Source organism: Mustela lutreola, chromosome 6 (genome assembly GCF_030435805.1).
Source record: "Mustela lutreola isolate mMusLut2 chromosome 6, mMusLut2.pri, whole genome shotgun sequence".
Taxonomy (NCBI): Eukaryota; Metazoa; Chordata; class Mammalia; order Carnivora; family Mustelidae; genus Mustela; species Mustela lutreola.
This window is the reverse complement of record NC_081295.1, coordinates 6,308,899-6,336,697: the sequence shown is the minus strand read 5'-3', so window position 1 is coordinate 6,336,697 and position 27,799 is coordinate 6,308,899. Positions and strand designations below refer to the sequence as shown.

At 41.5% G+C, this 27,799-nt stretch overlaps 1 protein-coding gene across 6 annotated transcripts in view; it reads right to left on the bottom strand.

The window, feature by feature from the left end:
* The window catches only part of PRKN (parkin RBR E3 ubiquitin protein ligase), a 1,292,545-nt gene that overhangs the window by 680,882 nt on the left and 583,864 nt on the right, over positions 1-27,799 (bottom strand). For 2 of the 6 annotated variants that reach the window (XM_059176590.1, XM_059176589.1), the window contains one exon: positions 3,432-3,509. The exons of the other annotated variants lie outside the window; for them this stretch is intronic. In XM_059176590.1, the coding sequence (XP_059032573.1) occupies positions 3,432-3,509 (78 nt within the window). The remainder of the gene's footprint in view (positions 1-3,431; positions 3,510-27,799) is intronic. 6 annotated transcript variants of the gene reach the window in all.

Sequence of the window (27,799 nt, the reverse complement as noted above, 5' to 3'; positions counted from 1 at the left end):
CATATTAACAAATAAACCAAGTCAGAGGAGGTTACAACCAGCGAGATGCTGGCTCTTTTGGACCAAAAAAAGGCTCCAAGTCCCCAGTCAAGTGACTCAGGAATCAGGAGTAAGTAGGTGGCAAGCAGCTTTCAGCACTGTCCATTAGAAGACTTGCACAAAATAACTGTGCTAACTAGCTGGCTTCTTTTCTTCTTCTCCTGTACGTAACTACTAAAAGCCTAATAATTATCCTCGAAACAGAAGATAAAATGTTCTTAGAGAAGCCTCCGCTGTGGGATTGAAGCTAGACAAAGAGGTAAGCAGAGCCTTGGATGATTCTAGACCTAGGGCAACAGAGCAGAGAGGAAAGGGACAGAGGCCATCTCCATTCAGGCCTAAAATAGACTAAAATACCCTTGAAACAGGAAAGACCTTCTGCAGTGTCATCATCAGGACTGTGGACTTTGGGGTCAAGCCACCTGGGTTTGAATCTCTACTCTACCACTCACCATGTGACTCAGCAACTCGGTCTCTTGCCCCCAGCTCCTCATCCCTACAATAGACTAGTAACCATTCCTATTTTGCAGGATTATTGAAGGGACTAAATGAGCTAATAGAGGCAAAGCATTAGAACAGAAGGTAAGCCTACCTGGTAACTGAACTCACTAACACATCCTGGAGCTCTATTATAGGATTTTGGTACACATATGCCTACAAAATGGAATGGGGGAATCCACACTAGCTCCCGCCTCTAATTATTACATCATTTCATCATAATATTCACAAGCAAGCAGGGATATTTTTGAGATATTTTTGAGATAAGCAAACAACATGATAAAGTAAGATCAAAACTTAAAAAGAGAATGGATCATGAAAGAAACAGAAGAGAACTTTTAAAAACATGATTTGTAAACTTGGCATTGAGAGAGAAATCTGTACAAAAATTGCTGGGGTGCCAAGAAAGCAATAAGAGAATAAGAAGTTCTTGCTAGAAATTAAAACTATGACAAATAACCACATTAATAGAAGTATTGTTGAAGAGAGTGAACAGGAAAGAAAAGTGAATCAAGGGACCATTGCTTCTCAAAGTCTCATATGCATGTGAATGATCATAGGATGTTGAAATACAGTCGGGGTCACCAGGTCTGGGGTGGAAGCTGAGATCCTACATTTCTAACAAACTTCCAAGTGACATTAATGTTGTCGGTTCATGTTTCACACTTCCAGGGGTAATGATCTAAAAGATAAAGTCGAGAAATCCTTCAGAACTGGTGGAAAAAGACAAGTAAAACATAAAAACAGATTAAAAAAATAAAATCTAAACTAAGAAGTAACATAAGTCTGACAATAGGTAGAAGAAGGTTGAATTTGCTCTCTGTTTCAGTTGGGACACCTGTCTTCTCCTGCCTCCAGTAGACTGAATGATGTCCACCTGCATTGGGAAAGATGAGCTCCTGTGTTCAGTGTACCCAGAAATAATGTTTTACCAGTTATTGGGGCATTTCTTAGCTCAGTCAAGTTAACACATAAAATTAAATACCTTAATAGGAAAATAAAATTACTAACAGATGTACCTCAGCAAGATAAAACAAACAAACAAACAAAAAATTCAAGGGTAAGAAACTGGACCTAACAGAAGAGTCTATAAGAAGTAACAGATACAAATTTGAAGAGGAAATCAAATGAGCCCATAAAAATGTCTTCAAGGAGAGGCATCTACGTGGCTCAGTCAGTAAAGTGTCTGCCTTCAGGTCATGATCTCAGGGTCCTGGGATCCAGCCCCTTGTCGGGCTCCCTGCTCAGTGGGGAGTCTGCTTTTCCTTCGTCCTCTGCCCCTCCCCCTCACTCATGATCTTTCTCATGTGCTCCCTCTCTCTCTCTCTCTCCAATAAATAAATAAAATCTTTAAAAAATGCCTTCAAGGGGAAAGTATATTCTATGAAAACAAATTCAGTGTTTAATGACAGTCTTAAGCACACTATGATGGCATGCGTTTCTTCCATCAATAAGAAAAATGAAAATCAACTTCTCTGAGAAAAACAGAAAGTTGTAAAGGAAACCCATGAACGTGACTGAGATGGGAAACAAACTAAAATATGACAGGCTCCTTAGTGATTAATATTCTAGATTGACTTTGATGTTTAGAACATTACTGACTGATACAGGTTGAGAAATATTAGAATATTATTTCTTCCTTGTGGGTCCAATCATACCACATACTCGCCATGTGCTAATTACAGCTTCTTCATTTGACTGCAGCGAATCTACATCATGAATCATCAGGGAACTACAAATGAAAACCACCATGAGCTATCACTTCCCACCTATGAGAATGGCGACCGTTAGGAAGACAAGGGGCAAGTGCCAGCGAGGGCTTGGTGAAAGGGAATTTTATACACTGTTGGTGGGAGTGTAAATTAGTCCAGACACTACGGAATACAATATGCAGTTTCCCTCAAAATAAAAAGAAAACTATAATACAATCTAGTGATTCCATTTCTGGGTATATACCCAAAGGAAATAAAAATAGGAATTTGATGAGATACATGCACACCTGTGTCTATCACAGTATTATTCACAAGAGTTAAGATACGGAAACAACCCAAATACCCATCCTCGGTATATATGCTGAATGAAATATTATTCAGTCATGAGAAAGGAGGGTACCTTTCCATTTATGACACGGATGGACTTCAAACACAGAGAGATAAGTCAGACAGAAAAAGGCAAGTACTATTATCAGAATTCTCATATGTGGAATCTAAAATAGTCCAACCTATAAAAACAAACAAACAAAAAAACAGATAATAAAATGGTGGTTATCAGGGAACAGTAGCTGGCGGAAGAAGACTGATGATGTCTGAAAGTCACAAATGTATAACAAGTACTCATAAGTAGTAAATGAGTAAATAAAGTAAATAAATAAAACAAGTAGTAAATAAGTCATAGAGATCTAATGCATTAGATCTAATGCAATAATTAACATAGATAATAATATGCAATTATGCAACGTGATATATATGTCATGATGTATATGTGATGTATAATGTATGGCTATATATATCATGATGTATATGTAACATGATGTATATACATCAAATTTAAAATGCCATTTGTCAAATTTAAAAAGTAAAGATTTTGAGGTAACAAAAAATGTGACTTATTTAGCAAAATATCGAGCACTTCATTACAGTTAAAGAACATAATATAAATCTTATAAGCCACATCAATGAGACTATAATGATGCGGCTGATAGAATTTAAGAGGAAGGGGAAAAAGAGCAGAAATGAAAAACGTAGAGAAACTAATTCCTTTCACCTAGAAAATAACTAGTTCGCAGATACTACCAAATTTTGTTGGATAAATAAAAGTTAAAGTACATTATGCCAAGTAATAATGTGCCATGATGTCACAGGGAGGAACCGAAGGTCAACTGTCGTCTTGCTTACCACAACGGGAGGTCCAACAGAGCAGAGGCCAGGTCTGCTTTCTATCTCCAGCAGCTCCCACGACGTCTGGGTTGAAGACTGGATAAACAGTGGGAATCGGGCAGGAGAAGATGAGAGAAGGAGAAGAGGTGCTAAATGAGGAGCTGTTCAAGATGGGGGGGAACAGTTGGAGTTTAAAGTCGAGCAGCCAATGCATATGCCGATGCTTTCCAGAAGAAGTAAGTGAAACAATGTTTTGGTAAAGTAGCTAACTCTGGAGAATAAAACCGAGGCACAACAAGGTAATTTTTTTTTTTTCATTTTGTAAAGAAAGTAAGCATTCTCACTCCTTTGATTACTTCTGTAAGTAAGGTAATTTAAGTGGAAATACAAAGTTTGAAACACTCTGAACATTTAAAACTCTTAAACCCTATTTTTTAAAAATACTTATTTATTTATTAGACAGAGATCACAAGTAGGCGGAGAGGCAGGCAGAGAGAGGAGGAAGCAGGCTCCCTGCTGAGCAGAGAGCCTGATGCGGGGCTTGATCCCAGAACCCTGAGATCATGACCTGAGCCGAAGGCAGAGGCTTTAACCCACTGAGCCACCCAGGCACCTTAAGCCCTATTTTTAAAAACACTTTGAATCATAGATTTCCCTTATTTACTTCTTCATTCAACTTAGAAAGACTTCAGCATTCTTCCCAATTTCCTGCAGGACTTTGCACCATAGTAAGAGATTTCATAAAATACACTTCTGACAGCACGTAACCCCTTTTAAAAGCTCACTAAAAGGAAGAATACTCACATTCTAGATACAGCCTCTAATCACTACCTTTTCCCATGCATATTCTGTCTGACTTTCTCCTGGGGTTAAGACAGGTATTTCAAGTGTTAGTCTTGAGGGAGCAGTGAGATTCCTAAACACAGATATTACACCACATAGTGATTATTTTATAAAGCTAATAACTAGTCTTTGAAATAAGAGAGAACAAGGGATATTATTATTTTAGAATGCGAAGTGTGCTAAAGTCATCAACTTTATAATAATACTGACCAGGAGAAGCATATGCCTTTGTAAACAGTTGTTGCTGTTACATTTCTAAGATATATTCAGTCCACCACTTTTATATTTTATTTTTTCCTGTTGCTAGGAATCAAGCTTTAGGCACAGTTGCGTGTAAAGTTATTGGCAAAACCACAAAGATGTGGGTGTCTATTAAGGGCATCTGAACCCCTGATCCTATGGGTCTCATCCAACTTTTCCATAGATAAAATCTCCCATTTTCTCCTCCCAGTTTTTTTCAAAGAAGACATTGGTCTGTAACCTTTACTCTTGATTAAAATCCCACAGCACTTAAATTCCAAGCCCAAGACTTGTTTGTCAACCCTTTCCTCAGCAAAACACACATTTTTTGAAATGTCAGTGCTTCCTACCAACCACAATAACAAAACAACAAAAGCCAGAATGTAGCAAGGAACTCAAATCAGAGTGATTTAAAATATATAATTATCGTGGATTCTAAAGATCACTAACAACCACGTATGTAACATTAAAAAGACAAGTGCATTTGCGAGCATAAAATCAGTTAGGTTTAAATGAAAGAAGGCAGGCAGGGTACTTAACGCAGGGACAAATGAGAGGGCACAGAGCATACATTTCTGCGCCATGGGGACCTGTTAAAACTCAGACACAATTGAGAAGTAAGTCTTCATGTTGTGAACCAGTATAAGACAAGATATATAGATATATTCTCCACCACGATGGCAGGGTCAAAACTCAAAAGACTCTAATACTAGGGCAGAGAAAGTAACAAAGCTATGAAAACACACAAGTGGAAGGAAAAGTTATCCTTAGGAAACAGACATTTTACAGAGTTCATTGGGAAACACAACCTGCCTTAGTAAAGCTGACATGAAGGCCTGCATCTGCAGAAATCCAGGGTGTTCTACAGGATGGAAGAAGGAAGGAGATGAGGCAGTCCTGGGCAGAGAGCGATGCAGGGCAGGCACAGCACAGGGGATAGCCATGGCCTCAGACCCTGGACAGTGAAAGGAAAACAACAGACCGGGACAGACAGAGCTGACCCCAATATGCTCATCTCTGACAGGGCTGCGTGCTTGCCTGTTTTCACCAAGTCTTAGTAGGAAGTCAGAGGTCTGAGTTAGAACTCCGCTGCTTGTTATTTATAGTCTAATATATATGCATGGGGGCCTGGCTTGGCCAAGCTTATTCCTTTCTACAGATGCTATCCATTAAATACTTTCCAATATCCGAAAAGCACTTATGTAAAGATTGCTTTTCCCTTTATTTACTGCCTTCTCAGCTGTTCATGAGTCAAACTATGTTCCCATGTTGTTGTTGTAATTTTAGATTGGACATTACTCAGGATCTGAAGCTTACACAATATTCCCACACCTAAATCAGCATTGTTTCCCTTGTAAATTCAATTAACATCATATACCAATTATGAACTATGAGTTACTTGCCAAACATCATCAAGAAACCTTAATGTGAATCCTTATATTGTACTTAATAGGTTGAAATCTGTGAATAAGTCCGTGATTGACAGTGGTTTGGGTTTAGAAACGCTGAGACTCTGTGGTATAGAATAAACGAGCTAATATGTTGGTATCTCTGGTGATGTGGTTTTCCACTGGGGGAGAAGACAGATATGAATACTGAATGGGCGAGTGGTGGAGAAGTCTGTGGTGTTGGATTTGAAATGGAGTTACCTGGGCAAACTCATGACTACAAACACACACACACACACACACACACACACGTGCACGTGCGTGAGTCCGGAACATCTCCTACCAAGAACAAGAAAGTGCTCAGAGACTGATGGGACACATCAAAACTAGGTAGTGGTTGATGTCAAGGAGCTCCCACTGGCCATGGTATTCTTTACAGAAAAATGTTAACTAGCAAATGTAAGAAGAAAGATAAAATTATAAATATCTCCTTTTTTTTCAATCACAAATGCAATATTGATTTGAGTAGGAATATAAATGGATTCTTGGCAAGATTTAGGGACTAGGCTATTCACAAGGTCTGAAAGTAGCACCCCACATTTTATTTACTAATTACACCAAGGAAAGGCTGTCTTCACAAGAGAGAGATCTGATGGACTTTACCTCCCCAAGTGACGAAGTTCAGCATCACGAGTATTATAGGGTGAACTGACACGCTACTTTTTTCATAACATTTTTAAAAATTCTTATTCAAATGTTACCTATATCAATGTTAGAACAATTTTTAGTCACAAAGGAATTTAACTTTACTTTTACCTTATTTGGCTCAACACAGTACCCTTCAAAAGTGCTTGTCTCACTAAAGTATAAAGCTTGCTTTGTTCTTCCCATCTGAATTGTAAGCAACTTGAGGATAGGAATGAGGTCTTCTGTCACACTTAAGATATATTTTGCACATGTTTGTCTCTCAAGAGTTGATTAGATGATTTCATAGTTGAAAATAAATGCAATATATTCCAATAGGCTTGAAGTTAGTGTCACATAAATCTCCCATAATTTGTGGAGAGTAATCTGGCATCTTCCTACAGAAGCATAGGATGGAATTATGCCTTATGTACGTGACCATTTCTGCGCATTAAGCCATGTGAGATATCATGTCTCTGCTGCGCAGAGACTACATTTAGAAATACCCAATTTAAAAGAATGTTTAAAGGTCATCAAGCATGATTATATTCTGTTCAACGCTGTAAAAGGCACTCGAGTGTAAATGATTATCAAGCAAATTATGAATGATTCATTCACGGCAGATTTTTCATTAGAAGGTAATGTCTCTTTTCCCGTAAAGTCAACATTATGATCCAGGATGCCGTTTATTAGAACTTATGCTATTAAACATGATATGAAGAGAGAATCTTCTTAAGAGTCTCACATCAGTTATGTCACTTTCCACCTAAAAACGAGCACATGCACTGTGACTGGTGTGTGGTACGTGCAGAATATGACTTGTGGAACATGCATGTACATATGAGCATATGTACACTTTTCATCGCTGATCTTTGATTTATGAGTGAAAGCCAGTTAGAAACAGTTATTTCTTTTGCTTAAAATATTAGACTTTAAAATACCCAGGATTCATAACTAACATATTAGTCACAGAAAAACAAAACCACATTCAAATGAGATTTTTGGATATTTTCCAAGTATTAGCTGAGAGAGGCTTTGGGAGAAAGAATGCCAGGTCATTTGTGATGAGATTTGTCCAAAGCAGGGGCCTTCAGCGGTTAGAGGATCATTTAAACCCATGGAACTGTCAGCTGATAAGAGAGCCAGCCAGGTCAAGACAGTTTCTCAACCCTATCAGTGGATTTCAAGAGCAGGTTCCCTACCTCCCAGAAATGTGAGTAGTTTTGTTATGGCAAAAAGCCCTTTGGTACTATAGGTATTGATGACACTAGTTAAAAAGATTATCCAAGGGGCATTTGGGTGGCTCAGTCAGTTAAGTGTCTGCCTTTGGCTCAGGCCATGATCCTGGTATTGAGCCTGGCACTGGATTCCTTGCTCAGCGGGGAGTCTGCATTTCCTTTTCCCTCTGTGATTTCTCTTATTCTCACTCTCTCTCAAATAAATACATATTTAAAAAATAAAAGGATTTATCCGAGTAATAATGTGTTTATTTTTGACACTCCACAGCATCTTTTTACCACTGAGAATTAAGAGACGCTTTCACTTCCTGTGAAATTTACAGGGCCACTGCCCACTCTTCATATTTTAAAAGATATAAACAAGAATTTTGAAAAAAATTTTAAAAAGTCTCCCTATCTGTAGAAGAAATTTGTCATTCAGCAAATCTCACAACTGACACATTAGCCTTGAGGGGGGTTTATGGATACACAATATTGAGAGAAAAATCACCAAGCATTTCAATTTACTTGATTTCACAGGTTTTTTAATCCATTCTAAGGAGTACGATTTGACAAATAAACTGCAAGCCAGATAAGGAGCCGGTAGCAAAGGGCTTACTTAATTAAATCCATGGAGAAGTTCACACGCCAATCCACGGATCCTGGCAGGTACACGATTCTTGCCGGCAGCCTCCAATCCCACTTTTTCAGTGTCAGACATCAGTTTCCACTGTTGATCATCTCTGCATCATGATTCTAGCTCAAAGCAACTCTCCAGGATAGGTGGGTAGTCAGGACAGTGCATGCAAGGGGGCGGGGGTTGGGGGAAGGTGGCTCTTGCCTCCCCGGTCCTCTCTTCCACCTGATACAATCCAATCTGATCACCTTTTACTAGGTCTGAAGGAAGCAAGCACAGGACATGCACTAGTTCCCGTGTCTCTCTACGTAGTGAGACTAAGCACGTGCTGGGCGCCCAGCAGCACCGTAAGTCGCCGCAGATTCAAAGATGAAACAAAAAGCCCATGCACGGTGCTCCCCATCTGTTCAGACAGAGTGGGAGGTACAGAGCAGCAGTAGCAGTGGGATAAGTGACACTGCAGGGACAGTCACCGGAGTTTAGACAGGAGGGAAAATGGGCGAGTTTTCAGTAGCGCGATGTAGCTGAACATAAAACCCCAACGGACCGTGAAGATCCAAGAGGACCAGACCGAGGGATGGTATCGCCGCCCGCGTCCATCCGGAAGACACTGGGAGACTTTCAGGAACTGAGAGGCGGTACCCATCCTGAAGTTCACCAGGCAACAGGCTAGAAGGCATGGTTTCAGCCCAGCCAAGGATGTTTTATCAAACCACACAGGATGGTTTCTGAGTAACACATAAAAATGTAAATCACCGCGGGAAAGTAGCTATAATTCACGATGACACAAAAACTGCTTTAAATCATAAACACAAAGAAAAGGTTTCTTAAAGTGGAAAGAAGGAGAGCAGGAGGGGCTTAAAACGGGCAATAAAGGCGGACTTCAAATCTCTTTATCCTGACATGTAAAGGGTTTTGATCCGGCAATTCCAGAAAGCTATATGACTTCAGGAAACAGTTACATTCAAGAAGAGGTGCCCGGTGGTCTGACAGAGGCTCGCATCTCGTGGCTTTACTTCCCTGAGGGTGTGATATGCCCCAGACACCTATCCAAGGCCCTGCTCTCCTGCACGGCGTGGAGCCCAGGAAACGTAAAACCCAGTGACGCCGTGAGGACAGCTGACACACTTCCCAGCCATGTCTCCCCCAACAGGTGGGGAGCGAGGCGCCTGGGTAGCTCGGTGGGTTAAAGCATCTGCCTTCAGTTCAGGTCATGATCCCAGGGTCCTGGGATCGAGCCCCGCATCAGGCTCTCTGCTCAGCGGGGAGCCTGCTTCCCCCTCTCTCTCTCTCTGCCTACTTGTGATCTCTGTCTGTCAAATAAACAAATAAAATCTTCAACAACAACAACAACAAAAACAGGTGGGGAGAATCAGGGCGAGGCCAAGGACCATCCCTGAAATGGTCCCCCAGGATCTGCCAGGCCTCCCCGCCCCTGGACTGCTCTAGGGAACAGATCAGGGCTTTCTCTCTGCCCGCAGTTTAGTCCCCTGCGCTAGTGGGGGTCTGCCTGAACCAGGGCCTCAGCAAGAAATCCCACACAGGCTCCACCTGCTCTCCAGTCCAGCACACCCACAGGCGCAGGCTTAAAGGACGGGTTAAGAGCCAGTGATCCCTGTCCGTGGAGCAAAATCATATAACCGAGAGCGAACACTGTCGGGTCAGTCCTGTGTAAACACCACGGGAACACATTTTACAGCAGGATAATAGCGAAGGGCAATGGGTCATCCTATATTTAAGTTTGCTGTAGAGAATGTTTCAATATGCTCTGAATTCTGATCTCAAATGAGGGAAAACAGATTTTCTTTAAAAATAAACATTTTCATTTAAACTTCAAGTTACAAAAACCTGTATGTTCACGCTAAAAAGAGAGAAACATGTCAGATTAGCACATACGGCCTGTTTTCTATTAAAAGCCTCACTTTGTTTTTACTATTAATTATGTACAAGTGCATTTGCTTCATTTTCGTAAATGGATGGTGGCTATAAACGACACTGTGGTTCCTAAATAAATGCCAAGTAAAGGTAGTCTGCATTGGGGCCCTAACCTCGAAATGGCTGATGATACATTAATGAAAAACACAGCATTAATGTATACCCTTTAACAGCAAGTAAAGCCAACTGCAACTAAAAGGTATTTACTTTTTGTTTTCATGTATGAGATAATCAGTTCATCACACACACACACACACACACACACACACCCCTAAGACTCTCACAGGGTTTCAGGTCAGTGTCACGCCTGTGGAGATACCGCGTATGGACACCAGCATGAGGCTCCTCTTGGCACCCCATCCGCCCGGAGCACACCCCAATCCTGGTGGCAGATCAATTTCATTCCATCCACAGTGCACCCCCGTGAGTTTGTGACAAGACTGTCCACTTTCACAATGGCAATAGCAGAGGAAAGTGAACTGAACAAACCAAACACACCATGGCAGAAAGGGAGGGCGGATTCCTACTTCGGGAAAGAGGTTGTCACAGTCTTCCTTCAACAAAGTTGTCGTGTGTGTTGGCAGACCCAGAGAGAAAGCACTCTTTTTCATCTCTTCCTCTGGAAAGAAGGGAGGCACTCTACCAGCTTTGAGAAGATACGGATTTTCATTACCCCGAAGGATGGCAGGAGGTGACCAGTGACCCTGAAATTGGCACAAGTCTCTAGGATTTTAAGTCAAGGGGACTGAAATAACCAGGCTAAGTACCGTGGATAAGCTTCCAACCTCTGCTGGTCCCTGAAGGCTGGGCAGGGCTGTCAGGTAGGTGGGCATTTTTTCTCAACTCCAGATTCACCCATCTGCTTTCCACTCCTGATGCTTGGGACGTAAGGCCACACAGACTACGATTCCTGGATTCCTTTGTCAGATGGCTTTTGTTCGATCCTGTCAGCAGGCATATGCAGAGGAGTCTGGAATGCAGGAGAAGTGGACGGAAACATCCTCGCTTCCATCTGCTTGCTCCTCATGTCAGCAATGAGCCCGGAAGGGACGTGCCCTAGGAGTGATTCTCTGTCACCGAGGCAGCTCTCTGTTCCCAGCCTCTGCCTCCTTCTGGAACTCCAGGACCAGTTTATCTTGCCCCTCTAGGGGACCCAGAACAACCAGGCCTTCAAGCAAGGAAGGCAGAGAAGGGAGAAAGTCAGAGAAACATCAGATCTGGGAACTCACCATCAGCTTTGTCTGAATCTATCTAGATGACCCACTCCAATCACCAGGATCCAATGTCTTCCCAATCAATGCTATACCTTTCACCTAAAAGATGCAAAGAGTCTGTGGGCTTAGTTGCAGTTCTGCAACTTGTAATTCTATAAGACTTTGGATTTGATTTTCCCCAAATCAGCTCTAGCTTTAGGGGAAAGAGCAACAACAGTGGTGACAGTAACAAACTTTCTTTTAGGCCAACATATAAGTTCTCTGGTTTTTGGAGCATATCCTAAACTTGTGATTCTCTCTAAGTTCCCATCCATTTGGTCTCACAGCCCTTGTTATCCTCAAAGTTGAATGGGGCAAGGACAGGACTACCCAAGGCACTGGCTTTATGAGATGCTTTTTCACAGTCCATCAGAGTAAATATCCCTCTAAGACCTCTCTGAAGGGTCTTGGACCATCTAATAGGATGACTGTCAGCTGGGGTAGAAGATTATTGGGGATTATTGGCTCTGATTTGAGATTGACTCGTGGTATCCAAAATGCCTTTCCTGTCCATCATGTTCCTGACAGCATCACCATCCGCAGAGGCACACAACTCCCAGTTGCCGGACGTACTCAGGCACATCGCTTCCGAATCATGAACTCGGTCACTATAAAGGACATAGGGTGATGGGTTATGTTCTTTGACTTTTCTCATACTCTTCAGTCTCCCGTCACCCGGAAGCAGCTGGCCTGAGGGAATGGCGATCAGCCTAGTGAAGCCCTAGTTGTGGTGCCAGAGGGTGACAACATTCAGAGAGGCAGAGTCACTGAGGGAACCCTGATAGGTGCTCTGAACCGCAGGCAAGGTAGGATGCCATTTTTCCCACAGCCAAAAAATACATGTGCAGAATAAAGAGGTGGAAGTGGGAGTGGGTACCAACACTACGACACCCAACCCCATTGATGGAATGCGCGATTTACGAGTTCTCAACCTGGGCTCTGTTCGCTCAGATGTCTTAGTACCCAAAGCGCAGGGGCACTCTGCACGGGGGATACAAAAATAGCTCCATTCACTGAAAGTTGAAACTGTCACCTGGCCATTTCCTCGAATACTGAACTAACAGAGAAAAAAAGGGATACTGGTCGGCTGGAATATCAGCCCAGTTACTAAGGGAAAATTGGGTCGCTACTACACGATTCCTGTGTCAACCTCTCAGTATCTCCATGCCTAAGAGTAGAAGTTCATAAAAAACTAGGGCAATCTAATGAAGATTTCTGTGTTTAGAGCCATCAGGGAAGTAAGTTTGGGTCACTATATAAAATCATTTTTAAAAAACCCCACAAATTGAGATTATGGCTGAGAGAAAAGGTAACATAAGGGGTTAGAGAAAAGAGACATTATAAAAAAAAAATAAGCTCTCATTAGCAGGTACAGAAATAAGAACTGTATCAATTAGGAACATTCTCCCCTTCCTTCCGTCCTTCCTTCTCGCCTCCCCCCCCCACTTCTTTCTTTCCTCGCCTCCCCCCCCACTTCTTTCTTTCCTCTATCCGATACACAGACACGCACACACATACACACACATAGATATATATACAAACACATACAGTATTTTTTGTGTATATAGAGACTATATAATATAGTATAATAAATGTACATATATAGACAGACTGTATGTATATATAAATGTATAAAAATTACATATATAGTTTATATATCTACATAAACAAGTGTAGTGTATATATATGCATAATACATATGCAGGTACCTATACATACACACATATATATGTGTTTGTGCAGTAATAACTTTTTTCCTCCCTCCTTACCTATTCTACTTACCTTATATGTTTATATCTTTGTGGTTAACTTCATAATTTAATTTATTCTTTAGGATACATGATATTCTCTTGCAATTTTGAGTAAAAAAAAAAAAGAATTAGTTTCTCCCAGAGATGGACAGCATGATTATTGGAACTTGTGTCTTCCATTTTTGGGGGGAAGGCTCAGAGTCCTTGTACGAGGGATTGTTTCTCGCTGAGCATACCTAGGAAGCATTCGCCGTTGTAGAGAAGATGTTCAAATACACACGAGAGGATGTGTCCACGGTCTGAGCAGCTGAAGGGGCACTCAGTGCGGGTCCCTTAACTGCTGTCTCGCAACTCCAAGTCCACCAGCTGTTTTCCATTTTTAATGCGTGGGTTGGGCCTTGACATATAAATTACTCTTCTACCAGCTGGTTTCCTGCTAGGTGATGCCAAAAGCAGCCACAGACAAGAGGCAAGAAAACAAGAGGAAGGAAGAGGGCTCCCTTCTTCCTGTTGGGCTGCTGCTTGGTGAGCTTCATGCCGGCAGTGGCAGCTCCTCCCAGCGGCCCCATGGCTCTAGACCAGCTCTTCTCTCCAGCCCAGAGCGTCTTCTCAATGACGAGGACTAGTCTCACCATACCCCCATACTAGCCTCACCATACCCTTTTAGGGATCTGAACCCCAACATCATACCCTTTTAGAGATCTCTCTTGTGAACTTCTAGGTTCTGAGAAACCTAATTTCTTTCCTTGTTCCTCTAACACCAGGCGTGGTAGCATCTTCTTCCAGCTATCATCTGTCATTGGAACTAACTCCCTGAGTTAAATCCACTCTGTAAAAACCTAGTGGGATTTCTCATTCCCTGACTGTGAAAGGGACACGGGAGAGCTGAAATCAGTGATGTTGCGAGTTCAGTGTGACGTGCTAAGTACAAGTAATAAAGAGTGTAAACTCGGAATGGATTCAACGGATATTATGCAAGAGAAGTCAATAAATCTGTCAACCTGGACTTGAAGCACGATTGAGAAAGGGGGAAAAATCAAACATAAGCTGAGGTAGAGTAAATGGAATATGAGGGTAGAGATTATGGGTGTTGTGATCCATGTTGAACGTGAGGTGTTCGGAAGACATCTAAGTGGAAATTTATCACAGGTTAGTGCACATTTTCTTAGGTTCAAGAATATCCCATTATATTAAAAATAAAGATTTGAGAATAATCTTAAAATCAGTCTACTTAATCTAGGGGAGTAGATGAGATCACTAGATAGGAGAAGTGTAGAGAGAAGAGGGAAAAAAGCAAACAAATAACCTTGAGGAACATCCACCTTCAGGAGATGGCGAAGAACAACGGGTCAGTGAGAGAAATAAACAAGGGTCAGCCAAGGGACGAATGACAAAGAGGGAATGAAATCCCTTCAGAAAGTGTCATAAAATCCAGGGAAGCCGCAGAGAGAGGAGCCTGAGGAGGAGGGAATGGTCAACTGTGTCAAATGCCTGAGCAGGAAAGCGAAGCTGATGCCAAGTACAATTATTATAGAAAGTGAGTAACTCTTCAAAATGCCACCTTCCAACCAGCCAGCTGTCTTGTGGGAATGTGACACATCATCAGTCCTGACTTAATAAGAATGACACCAACCGTTAGCATACATAGAAACAGGGAGAACGCTGCCAACATCGTGTAGCACATTCCTAAATACAACCCATACAGACTGCTTCCGCGTGCTGCACACTCTGGACCCGAGGACGCTGCGAAGAACCGCGTGAGTCTGCGGAGGGGGCCTCACCTCTGAAGGAGAAAACTTGTTCCACTTAATGACTCTCAAGGAAGTGATGCTTCCGATCTTTTTTTTTTTTTTTTTTTTTCAATTCTTCATTGGCATAGCATTTTGTTCTATTTGATTGGCAACATGTAAATATTATCATTATATCTTCTTTTATTAGTGACAATGTTTCTTTCTTTCTTTCTTTTTTTTTTTTTCCCCTACAGAAGATTTAAACTGAAGCCCAGTTGCAGTTTCAGGAAATCTTCTGAAATCTTTCCTAATCCTTCTAAAGGATTAGGAAAAAGTTATCCCCAGAGGAATTTGGGGATCGCCCTGGTTGGCATGTCACTCTCCACTCACCCTACCAGGGCTTGTCAGTCACAGAGATAAAAGAAGCCATCACTGGGGAACGCCTCTTCCATTTCCAGTGATGCACAATGGTCAAGGCTATGAAAGGTCAAATGACTCAACCTGGTGAAGCTGACCATTCTTCCCAAGCGGAGCTAGAGAGTTGTATTCAAAGAAGATACATGGAGAACGCACAGGAAGTATTTGTTGAATAAAGGTGCAAATGGCTATATGATGACTGATTGACACTTCTTTTCTAGGTACATGGCTCCTTTATAATTAGGGGATGAATCCCAATTATATTAGGGGATGAATATTTAAAACAGAGGTAAAGCATTGTCAGAGATAGCACCTGCTAAGAATAGTCAGAGCCTGGGACATCTGGGGGGCTCAGTGGGTTAAGTCTCTGCCTTCAGCTCGGGTCATGATCTCAAGGTCCTGGGATTGAGCCCCGCATCGAACTCTCTGTTTGGCAGAGAGTCTGCCCCCCCCCCCTTCTCTGCCTGCCTCTCTGCCTACTTGTGATCTCTCTCTCTCTTTCTCTCTATCTAATAAATAAATCTTTAAAAAAAAAAAAAAAAGAAAGAAAGAATAGTCAGAGCCTATCAGATATTGATGACCTGTCATTGCTACAAGTAGCTTCACCTAGTAGCAGCAACAGAAACAGGGTATTGTGGATCATGATGTCCAACACATCAGCTCCTTGCATGAAATGCAGGCATAAAGTTGAGTATCATAAATATATTTCTGAGCACTTATTTACCGTTTGACACCATGGAAAGCACAATGGGAGAAAGAAGTAGAACCTGTAGTTTCTGCCATACAGAGACATCATTTATGCCAACACCAGCTTCTCCCATAGATAGACATCATCCCGTTTCTTCAGGGCCAGTATATTATGAAGGTGATTTTTTATTAATTCTATTCATAAGCAAAAATAATACCTATAATCTATTTTGCTTGTGATTCCAGAAGCCCTAAATGTCACGGTGTTAAGAGTCAACACACACACACCCGTATTAGAGCAAGCCTCCACACTTCCACAGAACATTCTAGCTTTGCTGCTGCTGTCCTCGAGCCAGCTTCTCTGCTGAGTCCTGGTGCGGGATGTTGTGAGATGCAGCTTGCCAGGGCCCCAGGGACTCTGCACATCCTTACTGAGTGTAACACACATCAAGGCTCTGAGCACTCTTCCCCTCTCCCCTCCCCCTGCTTATCAGGAATGTGGTTTATAAGGGATCAACCTTGAGAAATGAGGGAACATGTCCCCCCTCCCCCCACCGCTCCCCATCCCTGACAAACAGCAGCTGGCTTACTGTTAAAGTGGCAGATTCTCTAAGCTCAGGCTCCTCAGCTGTGACAAAAACCTTCAGAGCGCAGTTTCTATCTGGAATGCTCCATGTCACTCCACGGGACTTGGGGGGCTTGGGGAGCCAACACAAAGACTGGACACTCATACCTCCCGCTGTGACATGAGGAACAGTCTCACGTCTCCCACCAGCACCCACAAACTATGATACATGGACTTATGAGCTTGTATGTCTGCTAAAATCCTAAAGTTGATCAGAGTTCACTGCTGAGAGAAGAAAAATGAAGAGATAACAACCCTATTTGCCAAAAATTTAGATTTCAGTGTCTGCCTTCTTTGTACTTATTCTGAAATAGGAAGAGAACCAATGTCTGCCTTTCCTTGTGTCCAGACTATCTGGGGTTTCCTTATCAACATCTGCTAATTCTCGGACAATTGCTCCGAGTTTTCTTTTTTTTTTTTTTCTCCTTATTATTTAATTTATTTATTTGATAGAGTGAGAGACAGCAAGAGCAGGAACACAAGCAGGGGGAGTGGGAGAGAGAGAAGCAGGCTTCCTGCTGATCAGGGAGCCGGTGTGAGGCTTGATCCCAGGACCCAGGAATCATGACCCAAGCGGATGGCAGATGCTTAATGACTGAGCCACCCAGGTGCCCTTGCTCTGAGTTTTCTTTGTGTGCTTGTTTGGTTTTTGTTTCAAGCATGGAATGATGCATAAATGCAATCACATACATTGTTTTTAAAAGTCTTCAAAGATTTTTACTTCTCCTTCAACCATGGCTGCCTGAGATCCATTTAATTAGTTTAGATCAACTTTAGAACCCCCACTGCATTTCATTTATCCTCACTTAGAAAATGATTATATTATATGACAAACGTTACTATGGTGCATTTTGGAAGAGTAAAACCACATATTAGCTGTGATATCTTCAGCGTTTAGTAGTTTTATAATACCTGATAGTCAATTCCATCAATTCCCAGTGATAATATGAAAGGTTTTGGCCATCAAGTAAAAAAGTATACAGTGATTTATATAGCGATAATCTTGAGGTTTGGTTTTTTTTCCTTTCTGCATTTCTCCCAGACAACTGTAGCCCCGACCGTTGCTACTTGTTTCCATAGCCCTTTACCCCAGAGTCTGTGTCCTGAAAGCGATGCTTGTCACCATAACGGAGAACCTGAGATTCACTACAGAAGGTGGAATACGGTGGCACTGCATTAGATGGATGCTTTTTGGAAAATGTTTCAGGAAGTGGGATCCATCTGTCTGTCTAATAAATATTTTCACAAATCTTCTCACTAGAGAATTAAATAAATACAATTTTTAGCAAGATAATTTGCATTTTTTGTTGTAAAAGGGAAATTGTATACAGAAAGGGGTTATACACATTATAATTTCACTGTTTATAGTATTATCAAAGTATCAATGTTTTCATAGTTAAATCTCTGATAGTTCTGATTTCACACTGTCCATAGTGAATGATTATGAAAGACATGCCTCATTTATTCTGACCAAACCAAGTATAATTACAAAACAGGACAAAGATTAGTTGCAATAATTTACTACTCAAAAACATAATCTGGGGTGCCTGGGTGGCTCAGTGGGTTAAAGCCTCTGCCTTCGGCTCAGGTCATGATCCCAGGGTCATGGGATCAAGCCCCGCATCCAGCTCCCTGCTTGAGCCCTTCCCTCTGCCTACCCGTGAGCTCTGTCTGTCAAATAAATAAATAAAATCTTTTTAAAAAAACCATAATCTATACTTGACATATAATTAATAGAACTAATAATTAATTAATAATATAATGTTATCATATTATCTAATAATACAATTAATAGATAATACTAATAGAACCAGTATCTTTAAAATTTTAATATTCCAAAAGAATTCTCATAGCTCTGACCTTGGCAGTACCTCCCTCCCAGCTTCTTGCCTCCTACATTCTGATTCATGAAATATTAAAAAGTAAACAAGCCAAAACAAGAAGAATTGTTTAGGTGGAATACAGCAACATTCATTTTCCACATCTAACTGACGTCTATTGAGCGTTTAGTACCTCCCAGGCACTGTGCTAAGCACTGCAGATTTAGTGTACAAAATAGACCCCATGCCTGCTCCAGTGCTGACTGAAGTCTATTAGAATGAAAACCGTGTAAGCATGGAAATAAAGAATCACCAGAATCACTTTGATATTGCTTATCAAATTCTAATGATTCTACACACCTAGGTAGTCCCATAACCATGCAGAGCCAAGGACTTCCTTCTTCAAGTGTCTGTGGCGGTCTGAAAAGCTTGTACTCACAAAGAAGTTCCAATCCACGTCCAGCGTAGGCAGGCTAGCTACCAAATACATCTTCCTCTTGAGCTTCCTCTTGAGCCTCTATTTGTGGCCTACGTTGAGTGAAAACTCGAATTTCTCTGGGTCACCCAGGAACTATCTCTTTTCCATGCCCCAGTGTCTATTCGACCAAGTCTTCTCACTGAACCGAATTCATCTCTCTGGTTTCTTCTAGGAAAGATGAGCATTCCTTAATCTAGCATTTTCTCCAAATTACATCTCAGACTTTGCTATGTTTCCTTACTGAACCACACTTCACAATAATTCAGTCAGATGTATGTAAGGTTTTTTCCCTAAGACACACTTTGACATGATATGCTTAATAACTGAGCTTGAGACCAGACATTCTTTGCATTGGTTTTGGTGTCACGTTCAATTATAAGCTCCCAATTCTTCTCTTTTTTCATTATTCATTTCTAAAACTGCTAAAACAGTTACTTGGTCAAAGCTTGCAGGATTTCAAGGCGAATGTTGAAATAACTGTCAGATAGTATCAGCGCACTTTGCAACAAAATCAATTTCTACGTGTTCATACTCAGTTGCAAAGGCAAGACACTTGTACTTTGACTACCTGCCTAGTACAGTCAATGCCAATGACGTCTCTCACACAGCACATCATGACTGTGACATAAAACGTGTCACTCTACCAACTCAGTTGTTACTTTTAAAATGTGACCCATGCAGGGGCTCAGTCAGCTGAGAGGCCGATTCTTGATTTTGGCTCAGGTCGTGATCTCAGGGTCCTGGGATCCAGTGCTGCGTCCGGCTCCATACCCAGCCAGGGAATCTGCTTGTGGATTCTTTCTGCCTCTCCGTCTGCCCCTCCCCCTGCTCACGCATGCACTCTTTCTCTAAAATAAAATCACTCATTAAAAAAAAAAAAAAATAAAGTGTGATCCATTTGATAGCTGCTTAGGAGATGAGTTGAAGACTGAGAAAGAGGGGTTTAAAACTACAAATCAGAGGAAAGTTAGGGACCACGAGCCTCTGCAGTCTGCAGGCATGCCAACATCCCTCTTCGTCTTCGCCCTAGAAGCAGTGCAAACAAGCATCCCAGGGACAGCTTCACAGCCTGGGAATGGCCAGGGAAAGCCTCAGAAAGTGCCATGGTGAATGAAACCAAATGCATCCACAACTTAACTAGAAATTATAACAACTTTTTGACTGCCCAGTACTTTGAATAACTCATTGTATTTTTAACTATTTCATCAAATTAAATAGAACCATTTCAGCCACACAGATCCCATAGTCCTGGATAGGTATCTTCACGGGGGTAGTTATGAACAGTTAAAATACAGTTTGCAGACCTCCGCTTGCCACAGAAGGCTCCCTCCCTCCTCTTCTTCCTTGTTCACGGCAATCTCTCCCTCGCGATCTGTGCTCCACCGCTGGCAGAATTCTTCCAAGTCCTTGAAAGTTCTATCTTCTTTCTCATCTCTTCATACAGTTTCTTCTGCTTGGGATACCAGTTCTCTACTCCAGCCCTCCTTCTCTTGAAAAATCGTACTCAAGGGAAATGTCTCATCATCACTGAGGTTTCCAATCACCAAGACTCCTTTGGGTCCTCCTGCTGTGAAGTGCTGTGAAGTCTTCCAGAACCTCCTATTTTCTGGCACTCAGCTTTATGACAGTTACTAAGTATCTTCTGTGCCAGTGAGGTTCATGAGGACAAGGGCCACATTTCCTTAGTTCACAATAGTATTATCAGCATCTTCTACACAGTGCCTTGCACATAGTAGAGGATTATATAAATATATATATATATACACACAACATATTATGTATAATATATTATATATATATATATATATATATATATATATATATATATGTATGTATAGATACATGTATGTAGAGGTAAAAATCTGAAGTGGATGAGCAGGTGGTAAAGTCATCACAGTATTTCACTAAAATGGTTCCTTCATTTGTTCTGCATATGTTTGTGTTTTCAAGAGACTCTACAGCCCGGAGATATAGCATACTTCACTACAGGTAATGCATCAAGGTTACGGATTTTCATGGTATGAGAACAAAACCTAGATCATAACAGTTGGCTAAAAGAGAGACCCGGAGAGAAGAGCCATCTAGAACGTGACTATACCTCCACAGCCCCAGCTGATGACAGGATTTCAGCTTGCTGCAGGCCAGACAGCAACTCACACGTTGCCTTTTCAGTTGTGTATGTGCTATAAATGTCCTAATGAGAAGCTGTCTGGATACAACTTTTCAAAGACAACTAATTGAAGTTGCTTTCAATTGGACTCCAATTAACTTCAAAGGTAAATGGATGCTTTAAAATGCACATTCAAATAATGCTTAACTTTTCCAGAACCATTGAGAGGGTAACATTATATCGTGGTTGATCAAAGGTTTGTATAAAACTGACAAACCAGAGGCTACACAACTCTCAAAAGCAGTAATACTTGATCGCATATTATCAGAATTCACTTGGCTTGATGTTAATAGCCTCATTATCACTAATTCATCTAAGGTTTGTTAAAACTGGCTTTAATTTTATTTATAATTGATCACATTTTGTTGGAATCTGTAAAGAATATTTTGGGCAGTATTAGAGAAAGTAATAAAACCACAATTATTGTAAATAAAGTTTCAAATCCAGATGGATGCTTACAACTCCCAGTAATGTATATTTGCTAAACTATTGTAATCTTAACATTTTATATTGCTAACATGTGGAATGCAGAACTGAGATGGCCAGAAGAATGGAAAAACAGGCATTACATAAGTGTCTCCAATTATTCTCTATAGGTGGTTATTCCACACTTATCACTCAGGGAAAATGGCAAATAGAACAGGGTAATGAAGAAGTATCGGGTGCTTCCTGACGTACCAAGTAGAATGCGAATATGACATTTCATTAGAGCAGAGCATTCTAATGTAATAAATTTAACATCATTAATTTTATTTTCAAATATTTAATAGTTTCCTGATAAACTTATCTGGTGTGATGACTGATTCGGAAAACTTAATAAAATTAATTCTGACTTTGTTATAAATGTTACTTAAAATCATGCATAATGAACTCCTGCTCAAATTATAAAGTAAATAATAAATGCAGAACTGTTTTTATAACATTTGGGAATAGAGCTTTCCCTTCTGTATTACTCACATTGCAGATAAAATAGCTAGATTACAAAGTTACACACACACAGACACACACAAACACTCACCAGAAAACACTACTGACTAATTAGAAGAAGGTAAGAAAGGAGCTTTACAGTTTTCAGAAGTGCCAAAATGGAGGAAAAGAGAACTAAACCTGCCTCCCAATTATATCAGGAGATAATTTTTTTTTTGGTAAGATTTATTTTATTTATTTATTTTAGAGAGAGAGAGAGTGTGTACACACATGCACACATGTGTTGGGGGGGCAGGTGAGGGAGAAAGAGGACCACGCTGAGCGTGGAGCCCACCACGGGGCTTGACCCCAGGTCCCTGAGATCATGACCTGAGCTGAAACCAAGAGCCAGACGCTCAACTGACTGAGCCACCTGCTGTTTTAGGAAATAATTTAAGAACACAACAAGTCTCTGAAACAAGGTTCCATCTTCTCAAGTATTCCAAACCCACCGAAGAGCGGTCACTGTGACCCCACAACGCAGAGAGCTCACACTTTCCAAGTCTCTCTCCACTTCCCTTCTGTCACACTGTCCCACAAAATGCAATTCCTCTCACCTCATAAGTTCTCTTTTGCTTCATAATGTTCTCTAAATATAAACATCTTGTTGTTGTTTTTTTTTAAATATCTTGTTATTTTTGTCAAAGCATTTAATCTAGTTCACTCACTACCCAACAGAAGCTTTTAATTTTTAGAGGTCAAAAATCTCTGTGAGAATCTGATGAAGTCAAATTACTTTACAGAAAAGAAAATGTACATGTACACAGGCACGTCATTTTGCACACCATTTCAAAGGCTTGCACTCTCGGTTCTGGACCGACAGTGAATGAGTGTGACTGGGCATGGTCAGAACATCAGTAATGGCCAGGGTCCATTCTGAGAGGCTGTGGTGTCCACTCTGATTGCCGATGACCAACCAGTTGATAAATATGTTGAATTTCATCCCTGCCCGGGAAGGTGGGTCTTGACCTGGACAGCGGTCAAGCATTGATGTAAAATAACGGCACTGCCCGGTCTGTGATTACTACACCATCATTCAAGGAAGCCACACAACACACACTGAATAGAAGTCAAACTTCAGAGCCAGGAAGATTAAAATAGGAATCCTTGATTTACCACTTAGCTTATTGTGTGACATAAGGACAAAATGTATTTATCTTCCTGAACTTAAACTTTTCCATCTCTGAAATGATATCTTTGTCATAGTATTCTAAAAATATTATATGAAAGCCATCTCTAAGTGCCTAGGCTCATATCTGTCCTGAAAATTACATTTCATGGACAATGATTTCTGTCTCATAGCTTTGTGGCATTGACTATGAAGCCGTGGCCACAACCATGGCAAACTCTTGTCTTGAACACGGGACCTCTAGAGAAACCTACAGGATCAACTCAATAATCATTTATTGGGAATGCCTGAGGTACGAGGCACTATATACACAGGAACTTTTACACATTATTACATGCTGTAAACCACAGTCAGAGGAGCAACAGCCTCAATGAGAAAGATAACACATTTGCAAAGCAAATAACATCTAAAATACCAACCAGAATATACAGAAATGCAATAATGGCCAAGTGAATTTTAGCTATATAAATGTTTTTGCTTTCACATTGTTTCATAGCAAACATTTCTAGGCTTCTGTAAAAACGTGGTATATGATGAAAAGCAACATTTATTATCTTAGTTTATATTAGTAACTCAATTTCCCTTAGGACTGCTATAGATGTGGAAGGGGATTGGAACTGAATTAACAAAGCTATTTGGGTAACAGCTGAAATAAGACCCAAGAATGAAATAGTACGTCTATAAATCTTGCTCTGTGTCTGTAAATTCTGCAATCCCTTGGGCTACTTTCTTGCTACCTGGAGGGCAAAATGATTATTTTAATTTTAAAAAGCCAGTAAGTGCAAATATATGCTGTGATTTAGAGATAAACTGACATTTTCCCAAAGATATTTAATATATTTTGCATATGAAAATCTCAGGAGATTTTTTTTTTTTTCACTGCTGATCTTCCAACAAAGACCTAAATTTTAAAAGATCTGTTAATTCATCTGTACACCCAAGAGATAGTGGGGAGAACCTATTGTCTACAGGCACTTGTTTGGGGTGGCGTTGGCAAGGATGTGTGAGCCGTGATCTCTACCCTCAGCATCATCATAGACCAGCTGGAGAGAGAAGAATGCAGCCCAGCATTTCTGATTTGTAATGAGGTAACTGATGACAAAAAACTCACAGATAACAAGCTGGCACATCTCATGGGATAAACACTATACAAGGCTGGGTTTGTTTATCAAAGATCCAGATTTGAGCTAAGCCTTGACAATGAGGAGGAGTGGACGTACAGAGAAGGGCAGAGCATCTTATGCAGCAGGAACCCAATGACGCTCAAAGGGACCAGTCCTGCTGATGGGCAGCTGAGGTGAGCCAGTGAGAAGCCAGCCTGGAAAGGCAGGCTGGTGTCTGACTGTGGACTGGATTGATTTGGGAACCAGAGCCAGCTGAAGAGTCAAAACACAGGCACAATTTACACACCACATGTCCCCAGTGTCTATGATGCCTGATACTTAGTAGATGTTAAATAAGAATATGATGAATAAAATGACCAGAGCTTCGCCTCAAAGCTTCAGCAAGGTGGATGTGAGTGGCAGCAAGCTATCCTATAAACTACTCTACACCTAGACCCTTTTCCTCATAACCTGCAAGAGCTTGGATGTATACATTATCTTGTCTGAGGCACCATTTCCTATCTGGAAGATGAGCAAAATAACTATCTTACCTAACATGGGGTATTTGTGAGGTATTTGTAATGAACACCAGGGAAATGCAGTAATAATGAGGTTGTGTACTAAAAGTACTAAAGAGTGTGGCATCTACTAATAGTTACTCAAATGAGGAGAATGGTCAGCTAATGTGTCAACTCGGTTACTTTTATATGTCAGTGTGACCGGGCCAAAGGGTGTCCAGATTTAACATCATTTCAGTGTGTCTGTGAGGTGTTTCTGTATGACATCAGTGTTGGAATCTGTACACATGGGAAAGCAGGTTGTCCCTCCTCCAACCGGACGGGCAGCACCAAACCCTTGAGGACCTGAAGAGAACAAAAGAGGTAGAGGAAGAAGTAATTCACCCTTTTTACTTCCCGCCTGCTTGTGGACATTGGTCTCCTGCCCTTGGACTGGGATTAACACCATCAGCTTCTTTGGTTCTCAAGCCCTTGGACTCAAACTAGAATTGCACCACTGGATTTTCTGAATTTCCAGCTTGCAGATGGCAGATCCTAGGACTTCTCAGTCCCCATCATCACAGGAGTCAAGTCCTCATAACATATCTCTACACACACACACACACACACACACACACACACACACCCCTTCCTATTGGTTTGGTTCTGTTTCCTTAGAGAATCCTGACTAATATCCCAAATAGAAATCAATGACCACCAATGTGGAAATGGGGAAAGAGGACTGATATGAGAGACGGTTCCAAGTTAAAGATCATAGGACTGGATATGGGAGCGGATAAAGGGTGGCAGGGCAATCATGTTAAAGGAGACGACAGCTGAGCTGAGCTGAATGAATGAAAGCAGACCAGGAAGAAAGGACAGAAACCGCAAAGGTCGTGAGGCAGCAGCCCAGGGATAGTGATCAAAGAACAATCTAGAAGCCCATGTGGCTGGAGCACGATGAGAGAGGGGAAGGTGGCAGAACGCGTGCTTAGAGGGAGAGCTGCAGGTCACGTCAGTAGAGCGCCGTGGGCCATACAGAGTTAGGACCTGGAATTCTGTTCTCAGTGTGATGAACAGGCATTCACTCTGCTCACCTGTGTGAAGAATAAGCTGAGGAAATTTCAGAGTAGAAAAAAAGACCAGTTAAGAGGCTACTGCATCAAGAGTGTGAGGGATGATGGTGATTTTGACCAGAGGGTAGAGGTGAGGATGCGGGACGTGACCAGATTCAGTCTGAGAGATGCTTGACAAAACGTGGAGATGGATTAGATGAGATTAGGTGAAAAAGCAGGAGAAGACACGATTCCAAGATGGTTGTCCTTAGCCACTACTGAGTGAACAGCAGCGCTAGGCACTGAGATAATGGCCTCTTGTGGGAAAGGCGGGCTTGGCACAAATCCTTAAGAGTTTGGTTTTGGACAGGGGATAGTTGAGATGCCTTCTTCCCACTCTGCTATGTGTCCAGAGGGCAGATGAACATGTGAAGTCAGAGTCAGGGAGAGAGACAGAGCTGGGGATGGCAATTCTGTAGTTGCCAATGTATTGTGGTATATAGAGGCCTGGGTGTGGAAGACATTGCTTGCTTGCTTGCTTTTTTTTTTTTTTTTTTTTTAAAGATTTTATTTATTTACTTGACAAAAGGGAGAACACAAGTAGGCAGAGAGGCAGGCAGAGGGAGAGGGAGAAACGGGCTCTCTGCTGAGTAGGGAACCCAATGTGGGACTCGATCCCAGAACCCTGGGATCATGACCTGAGCTGAAGGCAGCTGCTTAACCAACTGAGCCACCCAGGTGCCCCTGGATGACATTTCTTAAAAATGGGCAACAGTAGGCAAAAAGCTCTAGGGCTGGGAACTGGTACTCAGTTCCAAGGTCAGAAAGATGAGACAGGTGAAATGCAGTGGCCCATGGAGATAAGGGGGCACTCAGAAGACCTGGGTGTCCCAGAAGTCATCCAAGGAAATAGCCCTTTCATCGGGAGACATCAGGCTTGCTGGAGGTCTTGAGAATGGCAGTAGGAGTGAAACTCTGACGAGAATGGGAGGTAAAGAAAGAGATACGGTGAGTCCAGACAGTTTTCACAGTTTTAGTTTCCTAGGCCAGAGAGAAATTGGGTAGGAGATGGTCAGTGTGAAGAAATCATAGAAAGCTGTTTACTAAAATAATATGTAACTTGGGAGATCTCACGGCAAGTTCGTGTGTTGATGGAGAGGATCCAGTGTAGGGTTATCCTGTGAAATAATCATAGGATAATAACCAAAAGTTCATAGGTAGATATTATCACCACTTTACATGTGGGGGGAAAAAGAGTTTGCAAGGGGAACAGGCTTGCCCAAGACAGCACCGGGATTGGCAGTGCTCCACTGGATTCTAAGAAGGAAATCTGGTCCATTGGAACAGGTATACACAATGACCACGCAGTTATTTTTACCTTATGTCTAAATAAGGCAAGATTAGATTTCAAATAGCAAAGGGAATACCAGGATTTGAATTAAGGGAAAAAAAAATCTCCAAACCCCTCATTAGTTCAATAGCCTCACTTTTTTGGTTTGTTTTCCAAGGCATGGATTTGTGAGAGCTTCAAGCACTGACCACATTCGAGCACAGGATACTTTGGTGTCGGGTTAGTGGGCAGCTGGAAGTTTCAGAAGACAGAGTGGGGTGACTGGACCCAGACACCTCAAAAACATGCAACTCAATTAACTAGGATGTCTGGGAGGAATAAATGAAGGCAGAAAAAAAGCTGAAAAATCTTGGACAAGCTAGTTAAAGGCTTTGAAGGGGAGTTAGGATTTGGATTTGCTTCTTTTTAGA